Source organism: Melopsittacus undulatus, chromosome 4 (assembly GCF_012275295.1).
Source record: "Melopsittacus undulatus isolate bMelUnd1 chromosome 4, bMelUnd1.mat.Z, whole genome shotgun sequence".
Taxonomy (NCBI): Eukaryota; Metazoa; Chordata; class Aves; order Psittaciformes; family Psittaculidae; genus Melopsittacus; species Melopsittacus undulatus.
Window position 1 is genome coordinate 18,817,113 of NC_047530.1, and position 18,541 is coordinate 18,835,653.

At 40.1% G+C, this 18,541-nt stretch overlaps 1 protein-coding gene across 1 annotated transcript in view; it reads right to left on the reverse strand.

Annotated features, from left to right (window-relative positions):
• Positions 1–18,541, reverse strand: part of KCNH5 (potassium voltage-gated channel subfamily H member 5) — a 158,049-nt gene that overhangs the window by 112,928 nt on the left and 26,580 nt on the right. The window contains exon 5 of the mRNA XM_034062113.1: positions 3,578–3,693. Within this exon, the coding sequence (XP_033918004.1) occupies positions 3,578–3,693 (116 nt within the window). The remainder of the gene's footprint in view (positions 1–3,577; positions 3,694–18,541) is intronic.

Sequence of the window (18,541 nt, forward strand, 5' to 3'; positions counted from 1 at the left end):
TACTGACATGCCAGCTTATACTTTGCAGTTATGAATATGTGTATCCATTCCTATTTAGAAGTGTTACAAAACTAATCCTTCATGACTGACCTCTTTTTTAAACCACTGTTGAGCCAGAACAATACTATATCAAAGGTAAACCAGACTTCAACTTTGCTGGCCGACCTCCTTCTAAAATGAAACATTGTATGCACAATTTCTGTCTGAACACCCTGGCAATATCATGTTTCCTTCTCATTTTCTTCAAAACATTGTTGCTCTTACAAGCTCAATATCACTAGTGGCTTCTCTTTTTATTTCTTGTAATTACTTTTCTTTTTTGCATGTCTATAATCTCCTACATGCGCACTTTTGTAAAATGTGGAACTGGAAACATTTCATAGAAACCAAGCCAAATTCACTTAAGACATTCCTCCCAGCTAATCTAATTACCTCTTATCTCAGTTCAAGACAAGAAACAAAAGCACAAAGGAATGCACAACGCGGCGGTATATTGCACTGACAATTGAAAGATTCATGTGTATTGTGGAACTAACAACACCTTTTACTCTGTGGGATCTCAAGATTATATGGGATAAAATAAATCATTCCAGCAACTTTAAAACTCATTTCAGCCTTATACCTGTCCCATACTGGAGCTGATGCACCGTATTTGCAGGGACAGTTAGATTGCAAAACATAGTCCCATATATGTAAAAATGATCAAACACAGGATTCTTCCTAGAAGAAACACAGGTGTCTTGCACAGTTAGAAAACACCGCTGGATTGCAAAACACAGCCCCATATATGTAAAAATGATCAAACACAGGAGTCTTCCTAGAAGACTAAATGGCTCTGAATAAACAGCACAACAACTAAGAATATGAAAGTACCACACATATGGATTCTCCCTTAATTCTTTGCAGTCTTATTTTTCAGATGAGAAAGCTGTCACTAAGATCAGAGAGTAAAAGTCTGGCTCTGCTGAAAATGTGTTCTTCAGAAATCATATGGGGACAATAACAGCAGCCCCTCTCATTCTGTGTTGGAGGATATGGCTTCCCACCATGCCTAATCGGGCTCAGGGACAGACTGTAACCTCATGTGACGCAAACCTGCTTCTGCCTACCTGATTCCACCCTCCATAAAGTCAGTTTTAGCGATCAAGACCTGTAAAGCAAGTCGGTTAAAGTGACATGATGAAAAATTAACTTGTTGTTACGTTAGTTAGCAACTTGTTTTCTACAGAGTCAGCTGAATTGCAAAAATTATCCTGTGGCCAGAAAACCACTAGATCCACCACAGAGGCAGCAGTGAGAGTGTGGCAGAGACCTCCAGGAGACTATGGCTGCTCCCTTTGCCAACAGCCTCATATCACACCAGCTCTGATGTTACACTAAGCCATGTGTTGAGCTCCAGATGAACAACAACACACACTGAGCAGTGTGGTCCCAATGGCACTTTCCAGAGACCCTCACAGATGCCAAACATCTGGTAATATAAAAATATCAACCTTCAGGTGCTCCTCCCCTAGTGACCAGGGCAAGGCTCACTAACAGTGTTCCTATAACCACCAATGGGAAAGGTTTAGCTGGCCACTGAAGCACACTGAACTTGCTGGTGGATTGATGGGTCCTTCTCTGGAATAAAAGCAATGATCAATACAGTCATTTTTTCACAGAAGACTTTGTGCAAAAAATTGTACCCTGCATTTAACACACTGTTTTGGCTTTGACTCATAATCTGGTCATTATCTCCAGTTATGTCTTTGGGCTCATCTGTAGTCAACACTTTATTGGCATGATAAATCAGGACTGGGACTTATTTCCTCAGTTTCTCCAGACCTATTTGTTCCCTGCCTTGTTCACTGGGACAGAAGCTGGAAATAGCCTCACCATAGCTGGAACAAAAAGCTACTTAGGGCTCAAGCCAAATGTAATGAACATATGCTTGATAGTTCCCTATATCTCTGGTGGTGGAGTGCTGAGGAGTACCCATGATACTGTAAAAGCATAATTATTATTATTCTTAACACAATTTCATGCTGAGTTTGACATGGTGAGTGGGCAGCAAGTGGCTGTGGAGACCACTGAACTATAATGATTATTTCTTTTATGCTGCATGAATTTTTAATTTTAAACCACTACAGACTACACAATATCGTCTTAGTCAGCTGCATTCATCAGACTCTCTGAATTATTCTTATCGACAGTTAATGAAAATGGCTGATAATAGTTATGACTGATGAAAGTGGGCAGTGCCACAAGGGATGAACTGTGACAATGCATCTCCTCGGGCAAGGGAGTACAGAAAGCAGAGCCTGTACCGTGATGGTGTACCTCCACTCAGTCTGCATTCCTCACAGCACTTTGCCTAGAAAGCAGTTTGCAGCTGTAAGCAACTTGTAAGAGAAGACTGCACACTCTCCAAGCAACCTTCTCCCTTATCTGAGCTTTTCTTATTGACCAGTCTAAATCCTCCTTGCTGACTTAATGCCATTACTTTTTCTCTAACTATAGCAGTCTTGGTGAACGATTTCCTCCCTCATTCTATGTAACTGCTTTAGACTTATTTGAATAGTTACCATATCTTCTCCAGTCTTCCCTTCTCTACATTAAACCAATAATTGATGTAACTGGATTTACAGAACACTGAAATGTAATGAATTGGAAAAGCAAGATGTGAGAGTAACTTCAGCAGTCATCCAAGTTATTGGTACAGGGTAATTCAAGGGAAAATACCACACTGCCAAACACCTGAAAACTATGGGTTTCTATTCTGATTTTAAATAGTGCCTTTATTATTGAAGTCCACTAAAGCCATAAAAGGAATGAAAAAAAACCCAAAGCATTTAAAGTTGCTACTAGATCTTAGCATACTCTCTGGCATGAGCTGTCATCAGAAACAATATATGAAACCAACATACCAATGACATATTAATGCAGAGGCAGTTACTAGATTATCTATGTTTGCACCAGCTTATCATCAATATTCACTATCACATATTTTAGTCTTTCATGAGCATGCATATTTGCCCATCTGTACCAGTGAAGTTTGTTACCTCTTCATCAGTTCATGCTCAGGGTGTCGCCTGCATAGCTTCCAGTGATTCATCTATTCGAGTTCATCTTGAGGATGCTATTGCTGCAAGAGTTGGCTATGATGTAGTCAGTGTGCTCTGAACAAGCCCATGGACCTACGCAGGGATACTTCCAAAGAAGTTTATCAAACATTTCCCTGGGAGAGTAAGCGACCATTCACAGGGCTCAGGGACATCAAGTTCTGCTCCATGTCGCTGTGAAACAATATGTAGAGGAGCACACTGTGCATCCCAAGTTAAGCAACAAGCAGCAAACTGAGAACTGCATCCACAGAAATATGATCGTGTAGGTAAAAATGATCTATGGAAACTGTTTTCATAACCTGTCCCAGAAACATGGGCTTGGCACATAGTGCTGCTTAGGATGAGCAGGAAGGATGCTGAAAAAAATCAGGGTTGGGAAATATTTTGCTTTAAAAGTATTTTTTCTGAAGGGTTATTACGGCTTTTTCCCCCATCTCTTCCTGCCTTATGAAACTAGTATCTGTCCCACTTACTTCTGCTAACCGGGAGTGCTTGTGCACCACCTCGGCTTTGTTCATCGGCGTTAGCTGCTGCAGTACGCTCCGGCTGTTTGTCAGGGCCCGCGTCAACCGAGCAAACTTCGTCCAACCTGCAGGGAAGAAAGAAATCCTGTCAGAAGTACTCAGACCTCATTCATTGCTAGTAAATCTCCTTCATGTTCATGGATATTAAGTCTCAGACTTGAACAGTTGCTCTAAATGGCTGCACAGAACAGCATCAGACTCCAGGCTTTAAGACTTGCAAAAGAGGAAAAATACCACTGCTTCAAGGCAACTACAAGTAAATCTTAGTGAAATCAAAATGCTCTGGCTCATTCTTTCTTCTGCCTTTTGGAGACATTGTGTTAGAGGGATCACATTGTGCTTTCAGCCTTCTGGGGACTTACTATGCTTCTGAAAGCTAATTCTAAGCCACTGAAGTTAATGCAAAGTATTCTCAAGTCTGTAAATCCTGCTGAAGTAAAATTCTCCGCAGCTACAGAAAGGCTCCTGCTGATTCAGGGCCACTGGAGCAGCCTCAAAAGTCTGATCCTAAAGTCTTTAATGTTTCTTACCCCAACTAGATTTCAGGGACAGAAAAAAAAAATACAACCAAAATCAGCAAAATTCAGGACTGCGTCAACAGCAACGCTTTAGAATTAAAATAAAATAAAATAAAATAAAATAAAATAAAATAAAATAAAATAAAATAAAATAAAATAAAATAAAATAAAATAAAATAAAATAAAATAAAATAAAATAAAATATCATTAAGACTTTAAAGACTGACTAAGTTCTAGATTTTAAATGGCCTCAATACATTTAGCTTTTAAACTAATGATAAACAGCTGCCTTAATGGTAGCTTGAGACCTACACGTTGGGCAGGCCCTAGGGAAGTTTTTGTGCAACATTTAAAAAGAGTTTGTTACTGATGGCAGCATCGACCTGGAAATGTGACATCACATTGTTCCTGCTGGGAAAACACTCAAACATGACATCTGGAGCGATGTGTCAATGGATGAGGTAGACCCACGGTAACAAAGAAAACACCAGGGGTTTAGACAGTGTAACATCTTGGTGTTAAATCCAGGTATCCACAGGAAGGAAATGGCTCCTCAGGAGCACTGAAGGATACGTTCAACACTCAGTTTAGGCAGGTATAGCCTGGTATTTTACTACACAGGTGTGTATAAAATGTCAAACAACTTATGGACAGGAAATGGGTTCAGGAGAAGGCTTTACTTTTAACTCGAATGCTGAGTATGTGAAAACTGGGGTAAATGTCACATCTGACAAATAGAAATGTTGTGTTTCCTGTTAGCTAGGTTTATTTTTAAATGCCTGCTGTCTGGTAGGAGTCACAGACTTGGAAAGTTAAAGGAAGCCCTGCGGTAGATAAAATGAAGAGCAGAGAGCAGACAACACAATAAAACTTCAAGAATAAAATAGTTTACAATTTGGCTGTGCAATTTACCACATATTTATCTTGGTCACACAAATGTAAATCCATTGTTCATCATTTAATAATCAAACCAGATCTAAATATCATGACCCATGACCAGCTCAGCACAAAGCATTTGTGTCAGGCTATTTATATATGACCTCAAAAATGTACACAAAAAATTCACTGAGAAAAGGTAAAAAAAAAAGATTAAGTATTTTATTAACTTTTCACATGTAAACCTTAAATGTGAACTTCAGATACGTCTTATGCTTCTTGAGCTAACAGGTCTATCTAATTAGGAACATGTACTTTATGTATTTAAACAAGGTCAAGAGAGACTATGGTGATCTGAGTATGAACTATTCATTTGTAGGATAAAAAAAAATGTGGCTTTCTTTTTCCCAATTGTCTATGAAACTGTGGCAAAGAGACAGCTTTAAGACAAAAGTCAGAACTGTTCTTAGCCAGTGATTTCAAAGAGTCAGCTGAGCATGGTAACAGCACCGTGGCAGCTCTGCCTCGACATTTCTCGTAATTGCTGGAGGCCACCATGCATCTAGCTGATTGCTTTTGGCATGCTGCAAACACACTGTAAGAATGAGAGAGAAAGAGCAGCTCTCCTCTGGGAAGGTGGTCACCCACCTTCAGGCCCCGAGCAGGCACTTACACACATGTGCACACACTTAGTGTCCACTTCCCTTGGAAAGACACTTCCCTGTGGTCCACGGAGATGAATTCAGGCCATTCTCCAAGGTTTCCTTTTTCACCCTGCCCCACAGAGCTGATACAAGGCTGACTGAATAGCACTCACCAAAGCCAAAACCACTACAGCCAAACTGCTGGATTCCCAAATACCTTCATTTGCTACATCCCAGCTTTGTCAGCTACTCCAACGGGACCTTTATGAACTTCAATAAGAAGCAGTACAAAGTCCTGTTCCTAAGGAGGTACAACCCCATGCACCAGGATGTGCTAAGGGCCACCCAGCTGGAAAACAGCTTGGTAGAAAAGTACCCGAGGGTCCTAGTGGACCAGACTGAATACAAACCAGCAATATGCACCTGTTAGAAAGAAGGCAAATGGCATCCTTGGCTACATTAGACAAAGTACTGCCAGCAGGTCAAATGAGCTGATCCTTCCGGTCTACTCAGCACTGGTGAGGCCAGTACTTGGAATGCTGTGTTTAGTTCTGGGTTCCCCAGCACAAGAGAGACATGAACATACTAAAGGGAGTCACAGAGGCCCACAAAGATAACTAAGGGACTGGAGTATCTCTCTTATGCAGAAAGACTGGGAGAGCTGGGACTGTTCAGCCTGGAAAATAAAAGACTCAGGGATGGGGGACAGATATTAATGTATATAAATACCAGGAGGAAAGGTGTAAAGAGAACAGTGTCAGGCTTTTTGGTGCCCAGTGACAGGGCAGAGGTGATGGGAACAAAACAAAACACGAGGTTCTGTCTGAGCACCAGAAAACACTGTTTTACTGTGAGGGTGACTGAGTTGTCCAGAGATGATGTGGAGTCTCCATCCCCAAGATACTCAAAAGCTGTATGGACACAGTCCTGGGCAACTTGTTATAGCGGGTCATGCTTGAGCAAGGGGATTGGACAAGATGACCACAAAGGAACCTTCCAATCTCAACCATTCTATGATTCTGTGACCTTTTTGATGGCTGATGGTTAATGACTCAAGTTTATTTTATTTTCTGAGATTTAGGAAGTGGATCTGCATAGTGATTAGATGAGGATCTGGAGAAGAGTCAGGGCTGGCGATAATAAGGGATGGCTTCATGTAGTCTCTTGAATTCCTTTCCCATGGTGCTTCACAGACTGAGACAACTCACAAAAATATGGGTTTTAAAAATACTTCTTCTCTTGTAAAAGCAAAACTGGTGAGAAACCCCTGGTCATTGTCTTCGGTAAGAAAAACATTAACAGCAAATACAGAAAGCCTGGGGAAGTTGGGAAAGATGTACTACAAGGAGATGGAAGAGCAAGACTTATCAAACAATGACAATTCTTTTGCTGTAAAAATAAAGGAAGAACTACGAGGTTTTCAAATACTCTTTTTCTACCTTGAGGAGATCATCAGTGTCATGTGAAAGAAAGAAGTATTCAAGGTTACCACTCTGCTCGTCTGGTCTGACCTCTTCTTTTCACAAGGCAAACCATTTTATTGTGTTCTTTGTCCACCAAGACCAAAGCTTTGCTTTGTGCTAGAGCAGACCTTTTGCAAAAACCCTTCCAGCCTCATTTAGAGACTTCACATTTTCACATTTCTTTAAGCCCTGTGAATGCCATGATTCTGAAAACCAGAAGAACAGAATACACTAGCATGGCTTTTCTCTAATTCAGCACAAAGTTGAGCATTATTCTACATGCTCCAATCTATCCATCTGCAATAGTGTGAAAAAGCACCAAGTTCCTTTGTTTCCTATTTACAACTCCAGAGAATTAAAAACATAGCAACAGCAAGTTGCTGGGATATGAGTGGGAAGGTGAAAATGTATACAGGCTTCCTCATGTCTGAAATAATCTGTATAGAGTACATTCCTCTCTTTCTTGACCTTGTTGTAGACTAGATAAGTGCAGAATTATATTTAAAACCAGTGTGTATGTTTAAATAGACCAGGCAAAATTTGCATAGCTGCACACTGCTGTCAATGTTTTCTTCAGATGATTCTCCCTTCTTTTCTTCTATAGAGAGAATGGAAAATAATGACAATTTTATCCCATGTATTAGTGACTGCCTCTCCTCATAGATAGTTTCTATCTGGAAAGAGTTAAGGAGCAGCACAAATAGCAGGTGTAAGAGAGGGAGGAAAACATGAGGTAAAAGCAACACTTCTGATGCTCTCTTTAGCTTATCTGGACTGTGTTTTACTTCCAAGGCATCACTTGAAAAATAATACCCTGAACTTGCACCATTGCACTCAAATTCTTAGGACAAGGGCAACATCATCAGCTCACACACCAAATCAGGCCAGTAGCTGCTTCTCCTTACAAGAAGTTCAGCAGGGTATTTCAGAGGAAGATGTTAACTACCTCAAAGTAAAATTCTGGAATAACATACACATAAAATGATTGTTGCCCCTGGTCCTCTTTAATTACTTTCTGATTCATGGACAAAACCAGAAGTATTTGTGCCCCTGTTTTAAAACAAAAACCAAAACCAAAACACCACCTTCATGATTTGCATTCATTCTCATGATTCAAAACAAAGGTCTGTTTTTGAACAAGAGCCTAGCAAAACATTCCCCTGGTCTGATCCCTTACTCAAATTAAAATTCCCACATTCTCAATAAATTGAAGATGAAGGTTTTTTCTTCCTCCATACATTCCAGTCACAGTTAAATATTTTATATCCACAAGATATTCTGATGCTCTAATCTGGGCTGCCAATTTGACAGCCCTCTGTGGGGCTGAGCTGGGAGTTATTTAGTGGAATACTTCACACATCAGCTGAACCAAAGGTTTCTCCGAAAAATAAAAAAAGGGAGTACTAAATTAATTTTGCTCCACTAGTGCTTAAGATACCTTCCCTGTACAAACATCAGTAATCAACAGGCACACCCAATACCTTCAAAGATAACAGCAAATAGTTTCAAATATAAATATCTTCAAGACACAACCCCTTCAAATTCAATTAGGAGTTGAAAAGTTGCAATCTCTCTGATTAGATCTGTTTACAGGTCTGAATAGAGACCTAGCCACCCAGCTAGCAGACAGGCTGAAAAAAAAAGATAAAAAATCTCTACTACATAAACTATGTTATGTTATTTTAAAGCTACATTAATACGTCAGAGTTTATGAAGAGTTTAAAATCTCAAGGCTAGATGTTAATGTTCTTTATAGTGCACTTGCTCTGAAATATCTAGACATGTCTAGCTCCCAATAATAAAACATTAGTGTAGCTCTACTGGGTTGCAATTAACCTTTTTGTCAAGGTTTGTCTGGTCTTAAAAGGATCAGAAATAATGATGACTTTTAAATCTGTTTGATAGGGAACTATCCAATGTTTTAGACTGCAATGAAAACACTTGGGTTAAGAATTATATTCTCTATGAAAAACAACTGCAGATGGCAATTACAGTGATGCTCATGTGGATTCCTGCCTGCAGGAGTATAAAGAACACCTCCAGACCATGGAAAGGTGGTTGTTCTCCTCTCACAGTGAAGAATAAAATGGTTGACATAAAAAATGTTTAAATAATATATACTCTATGATTAAGCCACAAAAGTAAAGAACTAGCATCACTCAGGCAGTATGGCATTCAACTGATAACATGGATCATCCTTTTGCATAAGTAGTTAGCATCTACAAATCTCAAGTATTTCTAGATGTTCAGACAGTAAAATCATTACAATAGCTGGCTGTTTGCTCTTTATTGCAGTTGAAGTATGGTTGAAAGAGCTCATTATCCCTTAAAAAAAACAATCATCCTGGGTTTGCTTTGCTAGAGAGAAAGGAAGGAATGAATGGGATTCCTGAATAAATAGAATAATAGTCAAACAAATCTCAATCACTCCAATGATGCAGTAAAACTATTTATGAACTGAAGAACCACAGTGTCTACTCAAATGTAATTCAAAATATTAGGATAAATTTCCTGATTTGAAATTCCATGTATTGCACTGTCTGATAATGCACTGCACTCTTGGGATAGTTTTCACATCTGACCTCCATTCTAGCTCCATGTTGTATTCCCAGTTACCATCCACCCACTGCAAATACTGGGGAGCTCAAAATGGATGAAGAATTAACAGGTACTCTTGGACATACTTTACCTCTTCAGTTTGTTCTCCTTATAATGAAGCTAATGCTAATGACCTACTTTGTAAGCCATTTTGAGATCTGCTGGTATAAAGTGCTAAGATTTATACACCACTAGACTACATTAGGTATATGATGCATTCTTAAATTCAATTCTGACATAGCCATAAATTTACAGTGCTCAACTTCTTAAATTTCCCATTCTGCAACTACAGCTAAACTTCATACACACATATAGGCCCACCAAGGGCTTATTTCCCACGAGCATATAAAAAAAAGGTGCAAATTTGCCACCACACCAAACAAAAAAGACCAAAGTCTGCAAATGTCAGTCAACTGCCTTTTAGAAGCTTGTCAGCAAAATGGTACCATTCAATGGTTAAGGAAAAAGGACGACACCAGCCAAAGGCTAAGGGTCAAAAGGAAGGCAGCTGCTAGAAAATGAAATGAAAAAGCAGCACGCAACAAAGCACTCAGGGATGAAAAGAAAAACAGAACAAGTAAACATGTGAATAAGAAATTAGGGCTTATGAGAATGGACATGGAAAGCTAAAGACATACAGAAAAAGTCCTTTTCTGGCCAGATTTATTACTGTAAGAATAAAGTTTTTAAAGAACTCCCAGAGTATAACCAAAAGGCTTTCTGCACTCATACACAGAAAGGGTAAACAGGCTGACCCAAATAATTACAGGTTGCTCAGCTTGAACTCGGTGCCAGGCAAAATGAGAGAAAAGTTGATCTGAGTTTCAATACGTTTAATAAAAAAGAAAAGGAAAGGAACATAATAATGGCTGTCAGCAGAGAATGATGTAAAATGCCCCACAATGTTAATTTCATTATTTTATAAGTGTATAAATTTGCTTCAGGAAGACAGCCAAACATCTTGACAGAAAAAGCTGAAAGCTAAAAGCAACAGCCAGCCGGAGCTGCAGTGTATGTATGATGTATGCCAGAGAGGCGAGCCAGGGCTCCCTGTACTAGCGCTACCTTGCTGGGGCTGGGCTGGGCAGCACGGTGGGACACCAACTTGATGAAAACCTCAGAGGCTGCCCTGGATTTGGTCCTGTTGTGGCGGAAATGTCTTTAAATTGGAGAGACATCAATTTGATAGATGGACCACCCAGTGGATAAAGAACTGGCTGGATGGCTGCATGCAAAGAGTTGTGGTCAACAGTTCAAGGTCCGGCTGGAGACCAGTAATGAGTGGTGTCCCTCAGGGATCAGGGTTGGCACAGGTCTTGTTTAACATCTTTGTCACTGACATGGACAATGGGATTAAGTGTACCCCCAGCAAGTTTGCTGATGACACCAAGCTGTGTGGTTCTGTTGATATGCTGGACTGAAGAAATGCCATCCAGAGGGACCTTGACACCCTTGGGAGGTGGGCTGATGCCAGTCTCATGAAGTTTAACCATGACAAGTGCAAGGTCCTACACCTGGGTCGGAGCAATCCCAGGCACAGCTACAGGTTGGGCAAAAAGGAAATTCAGAGCAGCCCTGCGGAGAAGGACTTGGAGGTGTTGGTCAATGAGAAAATGAACATGAGCCAGCAGTGTGCACTCACAGCCCAGAAAGCCAACCTGGGCTGCATCAAAAGGAGCATGACCAGCAGGTCGAAGGAGGTGATCCTGCCCCTCTACTCTGCTCTCGTGAGACCTCACCTGGAGTATTGTGTGCAGTTCTGGTGTCCTCAACATAAAAAAGACATGGAACTGTTGGAACAAGTTCAGAGAAGGGCCAGGAGGATATCAGGGGACTGGAGCACCTCCCATATGAAGACAGGCTGAGAAAGTTGGGGCTGTTCAGCCTGGAGAAGAGAAGGCTGTGTGGAGACCTCATAGCAGCCTTCCAGTATCTGAAGGGGGCCTACAGGGATGCTGGGGAGGGACTCTTCATTAGGGACTGTAGTGATAGGACAAGGGGTAATGGGTTGAAACTTAAACAGCAGAGGTTTAGACTGGATATAAGAAAGAAATTCTTTACTGTTAGGGTGGTGAGGTACTGGAATGGGTTGCCCAGGGAGGCTGTGAATGCTCCATCCCTGGCAGTGTTCAAGGCCAGATTGGATGAAGCCTTGGGTGATATGGTTTAGTGTGAGGTGTCCCTGCTCATGTCAGGGGGGTTGGAACTAGATGATCTTAAGGTCCTTTCCAACCCTAACTATTCTATGATTCTATGAAATCAGGACAGCTCCCACCTGTAGCCAAGAACCCAACAGCTCCCAAATCAGAACAGTCAGGATGTTTATCATATAACATCAGCTCATCCTGGTGCTGCATTTGAACCACCTGAGAGCCACAGGTTGGCCAAACCCTCTTGTGTGGTAATCTTCACTGACCTGACACTCACAACAAAACATTGAGACTATGCAGTTCAGTAAATTACAGGTTAAATGTATGAAGAACTTGCTACCTGGCAGATACCTAACAAGGAGAAGTGGAAAATAGTAAAAAATTTTTACTGAGGGCCTTCTGGACTTTCAATGGACAGGTCCCCTTCTATTCAGTGCTTTTCTCTATGGTTTGAAAGGCATTATAAAATGACTGATGAAATGCCAAGATGACAGTAAGAATAGAGGTATGTTAACCAGTAGTGAGAGCAGTCATGCAGGATGATGTGCTTGATAACTCCGTATGTGCCATTAAAATGATCTTTAAATGGTAAATCAGGTATCAAGGCAAAAGCAACGCAAACTGTATCTCCAGCATGGAAGGGGGAAATCCAAAGAATAGTTCTGAAAAGTATCCAGAGATCTTAGTAGATGAGCAATTCAGTATGTGATTTGCTTTGGCACAAAGGTTGCCTACTCCTTGGATATACAACACATAATAGAGGCTATACAATAAGTGGGAGAGACTGAGCAATTGGCAATATTGAAGAGTTAGCTGTGAACCCACCTGGGTACAACACTGGCCACAGAAACTGACTGGGAACCTGGAAGGCTGAAATCCATCACACCATGGCTTCATCCCTATCGCTGCCAATGAGATAGATTGAAGTGCAGCTAAAACATCCGCGGATCTGCCACCACCAGACCTCCAAATTCAGGCTAGGCAGAGGCTTAAGGAGCAAAATTAATTTACTTTATCAGAAGAAGGTGGAGCAATGACTTGATTAGATGTGTAAGTGCCTTAATGAGACTCTTTTAATATAGTGGAGAAAAAAAATGTATGAGGTGCTACCGCAAGAAGCTGAAGCAATGTTAATTTAAATATGGCACTTTCTTAAAGCCAAAAGTGCAATGAAAAAGCAAGAAAAATATTAAGGAATCTGGTGAGTCCTTAGTCTCTTCAGACTTTTAAGTCAACACTGGATATTTGTCTGGAAGGGATGATTTAGTTACAAGTTCATGGGTCCAGCAGAGGAGTAATTTAGTGAAATGTAATGCCCTGTGATATCGAGATTAGACTTAAACTCTCCAGAACTACTATGTTTATACTCATTTTATATATGCTTTATGAATGTTCAGCTTTCTACACAGAAAGCATATCCATCTACAGTTACTGCTTTAAGGATCAGCTTCCCATTTAATTCAGACTCTCACAGGGTTAGATTTTATTTCAATTGAATTTCTTTTTTATCATTCCTTAGAGTCATCTACTTTTGACACTGAAAGACTCTTGACACATGTGCTGGCAAATGACCACTTCTCTTGTCGTCCCTCACAAAGTTCTTTTCCAGTATCCCTAGATGCTGCACTCTAGACCCAGGGGAGAATGGAAAGAGGAGGTGATCTCCTTGGTGCCTGAAGGCACTGGGGGTTGAAACTCTGCATATCAGAACAATAGGAAATAGAAACAGAACAAGTGAGCCTCTATAGCACGAAGACCCTTGTTATTACCACCATGGAAAAGTGCAATAAAAACATGGTAAATATACCCAAATTGTGACCTATTAAATTACTGTTACGGATTACTGTCAAGGTGATGTATTCAACAGGGTACACTGTGCTTCAGCTAAAGGTAGAAACTTCATTCCCATGCTCTAATCCCTCCACCTACTTCTATTATCACTGGGATTGATACCCCCTCAAGTAAAAAAGTTCCCATGTGCAACTAGTTATATATGCTTAATAACTTGCATTTATTAAAGATAAAAATGGATCAGAATTATAGGCTTAGTAAGGATTAGCAAGCATAAGTGCATATTTCTGCAACTACTACACTTTTTATAGCCCTGTCACACTCTGAGATAGAGTTGCATCATTTCATAGAGTTATATAACCACAGAGAGTTATATCACTGGGAGCATTACAGCATTGTCCCAGACAGTCTTGATTGTCAAAGTCTGGCTTGATCAAATGAAAGAAAAACAAACAAACAAAAAAACAAACCCAGAACAAACAAACAAACATCAAGCAAACTAACAAAAAAAACCCAAACCAACAACAACAAAAAAACCCCCACAACTTCAGGATACTACTGTGCCATCTCCTGATCCCATCTGTTAACAGCACATGGCTGTGAGTTGTAAAAGCCTCATTAACACATCTTTGCATCCTAATTTAGTATCCCATCAGTATTCACCAGTTCTTCCCAATCACTTCCAGCAGGTGACAAGCATAATATTTCACTCAAAAGAGACTCAAGATATCCAGTGAGAATCCCAGCCAAAAAAAACCTTGTAAGTTTACCTACAGGACAGATTCTTTCTTTACTGGTGACAACAAAAGGAATAAAGCCATTGCACAACTAGGTGAAACTCCATTATTAGCCAAAAAATGATGGGTTTTTTTTCAATCCTTAAACTTTCAGTTCAATACCATCTATGGCACTCCTGGCTTCAAATGGTGTTAACATCTGAAGTAGCCCCATTTGCTCTTCTAACAGTTAGGGTCCAGAAAAATGGCTTCTTTTTTTTTTCTGACAAATAAACTTAAGATTATTATCACTGTGTGTCTTTGGAGGGATTGAAAGTCTTCAGATGTATTTAAAAGGCCACTAGGTAAAGAGAATGAAAGCACAGCAAACTGATAAAAGCATCTAACTGTGACCCTACAGTGGTACAAACATTAAAAAAACAGATACTTTGGGATTTATTCTCTGAAAGAAAATACATAATGCACTCTTTCATACACTTGTAATGGTCTTCTATTGCTTGTGTAAAGCATTCAGCCAGGACACCTGGGGATCTGGACATATACCACCACAGGCATACCTATTCAGTACTTATTACTTGGTACTGAATCAAGATCAGGCAAATATCCATATTACCAAAGAGGAGCAGGAGAAGGAAAGAAAGAGACCAGACAAACAGCACAGCTCCTTCTCTGGAAAATAAGGCATCATCCCAGTGACCACAAAGTGCAGCCATCGTCTCCTGTCACATCCTCTGCCCTATCACTAATTCTCACACCTCTTCTTCCACACTCACCATCTGCAGCTCATCCAGTCACCAACTCAAGAGCTGGAACACTACAAACCATAAACCAAGCCAACAGAGAGTGTTCTCCCTACCTCCAGACCTGTACAACTGCCACTGGCATCTTTACCCACTTAGTAAAGTGGAGCAAACATGTCAAGTAGGTGGCTCATGTTTCCTTCCATTATCATCTTCACTGCTTCAGCTGAAATGCTAGAATATTTTTACACTTTTAAATGATTAGATACTTTCCAAGTAATTTTCCATTATAAGGATATAACACCACTTTTTAGTCAGTGTTACACTGCTATACATCATTGGTCTCCCACACACTGTCGCAATAATAGATGCCATATAGCAAGAAAACAATACAGTCAAATCCTTTGTGCCAAACTGACTCTACCCTCTCAGAAAACAGGAGTTTTGACCTCTGCCACTATATTTTATTAGAGGCAGACAGGTTTTAAATATCCCTTTTCTCCAGTCTTCCTTTCAGCCCAATAAGATTCAACAGCTTTCTGAACTGCAGCAAATTCAGTCTCCTGGGTGACCCACAAAAATTTTTCATTACTTTTACTCCCTCCTGCAAGCAAAGCCTCCTCCTCCCACTCCCCCTTTGTGACAGCATTAACACACAGCAAACAGCGAGCACACAGGTAAGCAGAGACACACACCATCTGTCATACTGCCCCAGACCTCTGTTAACTTCCCTTGCTTGCACAGGGCTCACCCCTGTGGTGTCAACTGTATTTTTTGTCCTGAGCCTGTAAATAAGCATATTTTTAAGATCAATTTAGGAAAAAAATCCCTACTCTCCATTGCAATGAGCTTTGTAGTAAGATAACTATTTCATGTTCTGTTTCCACAAATATGAAATGTTCCTCAACACTACTGAGCATCCTCAGCACCAGAGCAGTGTTCCTTGTTCCCCAAAACTGCTGTTCCCTTGCAAGGTCTACATGAGATGCTGACCACTTTGCAGCCACTGCAAGCAGATATGGCAACCCAACCATTCATCTCCAGGAGTCAGGACACACAGACACCCTGCAGTGTAGGTACACCCACTGTTATGATTTAAATACCAAATCCTTTTGCCTTTTGGGAGCATGATACACTGAAGCTTCCCAACAAAGCAACATACCTTCGAAAAGTGCAGAATATATTGGTACAAAGCAACATACCTTCGAAAAGTGCAGAATATATTGGTACTGAGAGATTATTGCATAATGACATCAATATTTTATTTCTGTTGAATTTTTTATCTCAAATTTACTGCTCCCATAAGTAATAGACAGTAACTCATCTGCACCATAGTTACTTATGTATTATGTATTGTATAGTCCTGGCAGAATTTCTGAAGAAAAATCCTTCATCCTTCTCTTAAAAATAAAATAAATAAAAAAAAACAAAACCAGTTCTTTCAATGACAAATCCCAGAACTCAACAGCAATATTTTACTGGAATGCTTTTTATGAAAGTTTAAAAATTCCCCACTAAACTGTAATGTATATATTTACCAATCGCCTAACTCAGAAAGTGGCCCAACAGCTTCTAAGCACATTGTAATGTTATCTGCAGGGACAATGAATTATGCATCTCTCACAGCACTACATCTGACAAAACAACACTGTGATCCCAGTGCCATGGGATCCTGTAGATCCACCCAGTTGAAATAGAAAGTGTAATACAGTAGTGCTGTTTTCCCAACCTTGTAGTAAAACGATGCAAATATTCAAATATCATTATATATATATATATATATATAAAATATAAAAGACAAGCTCTAATTTATGGAAAAGCAGAAGAAAAATCTGTTTTTTGGTTTGTAGTTATGGAGCCTGTTGGATATATTGATCAGTGTTAATCAATGCTCTAGTCAAAATACCATTGAGACTCCAATCATATGGCTTAAAGAAATTTAAGAGATGTGGCCGTACTGTAAGTGCTTTTTAACCACACAAAATTCACTGGCTGCTGCTGACAATATTTTGCAATGTTCATCATTAAGACCTGGCATTTTAACTAATTGTATCCTTCACTGGAGAACAGCAGTACACAAGTTATGCACTTCACAGCTATTGCTCTCTCTTGTAGGAATGCATATCGTTCCTATAATGGATGCCAGATGGATTCTGCTCCTCCTCAACCATAAGACAGTCCCCTGGCGCACCCCTGACTCCCCAGGGAAGACAGGCCAAGAATCCAAAGGAGGCAAAATTCATGATTTCTGCATTTGGGAACCACCTTCAGCCTGGTTTCCCCCTCCTACTGCAAGCACACACTCAATGCAACTACATACTGCAAAAAGTGGGACAGAGCTGGAGAAAGAAAAGGGTCTAGGGGCTGGTTCCATGTAAGCTACATCTTGACCTTCCCAGTTAGCATCAAATAGGAAATCCTACAAAACGATCTTTGCAATGACTGGCTTTTTCCTTGATGAGCTCCCACTAAATACTATATTTCTACAGCAAGGAGACAGTTCCATGCTTTCAGACCTTTACAGTTAAAGCATTTCAATTAACTGGCATTTATCCTAAAATATCTAAATTATTTCCAGGCAGAAGAATTCTATGTTATGGAGCAGAAAGTGAATTAAAGAAACTTTTGAAAGTTGCTAACTAAACTGTAGAGGCAGCAAAGCTTATGATGGCTTATGATATCCTATATCAGGGTTTTCTAAATTTACGGGTGATACTCTCTAGACAAACGAATCTCATATTTGTTCTTAGCCCAAAGAGAGGCCATTCGTTTTAAGTTTGCCTTCATAAATCTACTTTTCACTTATCCAAACACATACAAGAAGTGTTATCTAGACCATAAGAAAATAGTTTAAATCCTGCCTGCATTCAAATGACACCAAGTTTATTCTAAGGAAGACAGTTTTGAGCACATACAGCTCTTGGTGAGAAATTAAGCCTTCTGCAAGCACAAAGAGAAACATATAGCAAGGAATAAATTGCTAGAAGGCAGCTTATAATAGTAGATGCAGTGTAGATGCTGTAGCATGAATGCCCTTCTTTATGTGAATGCGTACTATTTTACCCAAAGTAATATATATGTGAACTTGACACAAGACACATCTTAAACCAAAGCAGAAGATGCTTTGTATCCCCTCCACCTTTCCCTCCCAGTTCTCTCTTGTAGGCAGCTGTGGGTCTGGCCATGGTTTCTTCGGTGATGAGAGCAAGGCACATCACAACAAACACTATCACCAGCAGTTAAGTAAATCTACGATGTCCACCACTCCACAGTCATCAAGGCTGACCAGAAATAAAGGACCTGAACAGGCTGTTTCTTTCACAATCGATCTCTAAGAGTGAGAAAGGAGGGAAATAGCAACATCTCAGCACAAAGGAGCTGATTTTTTTTTCTGAA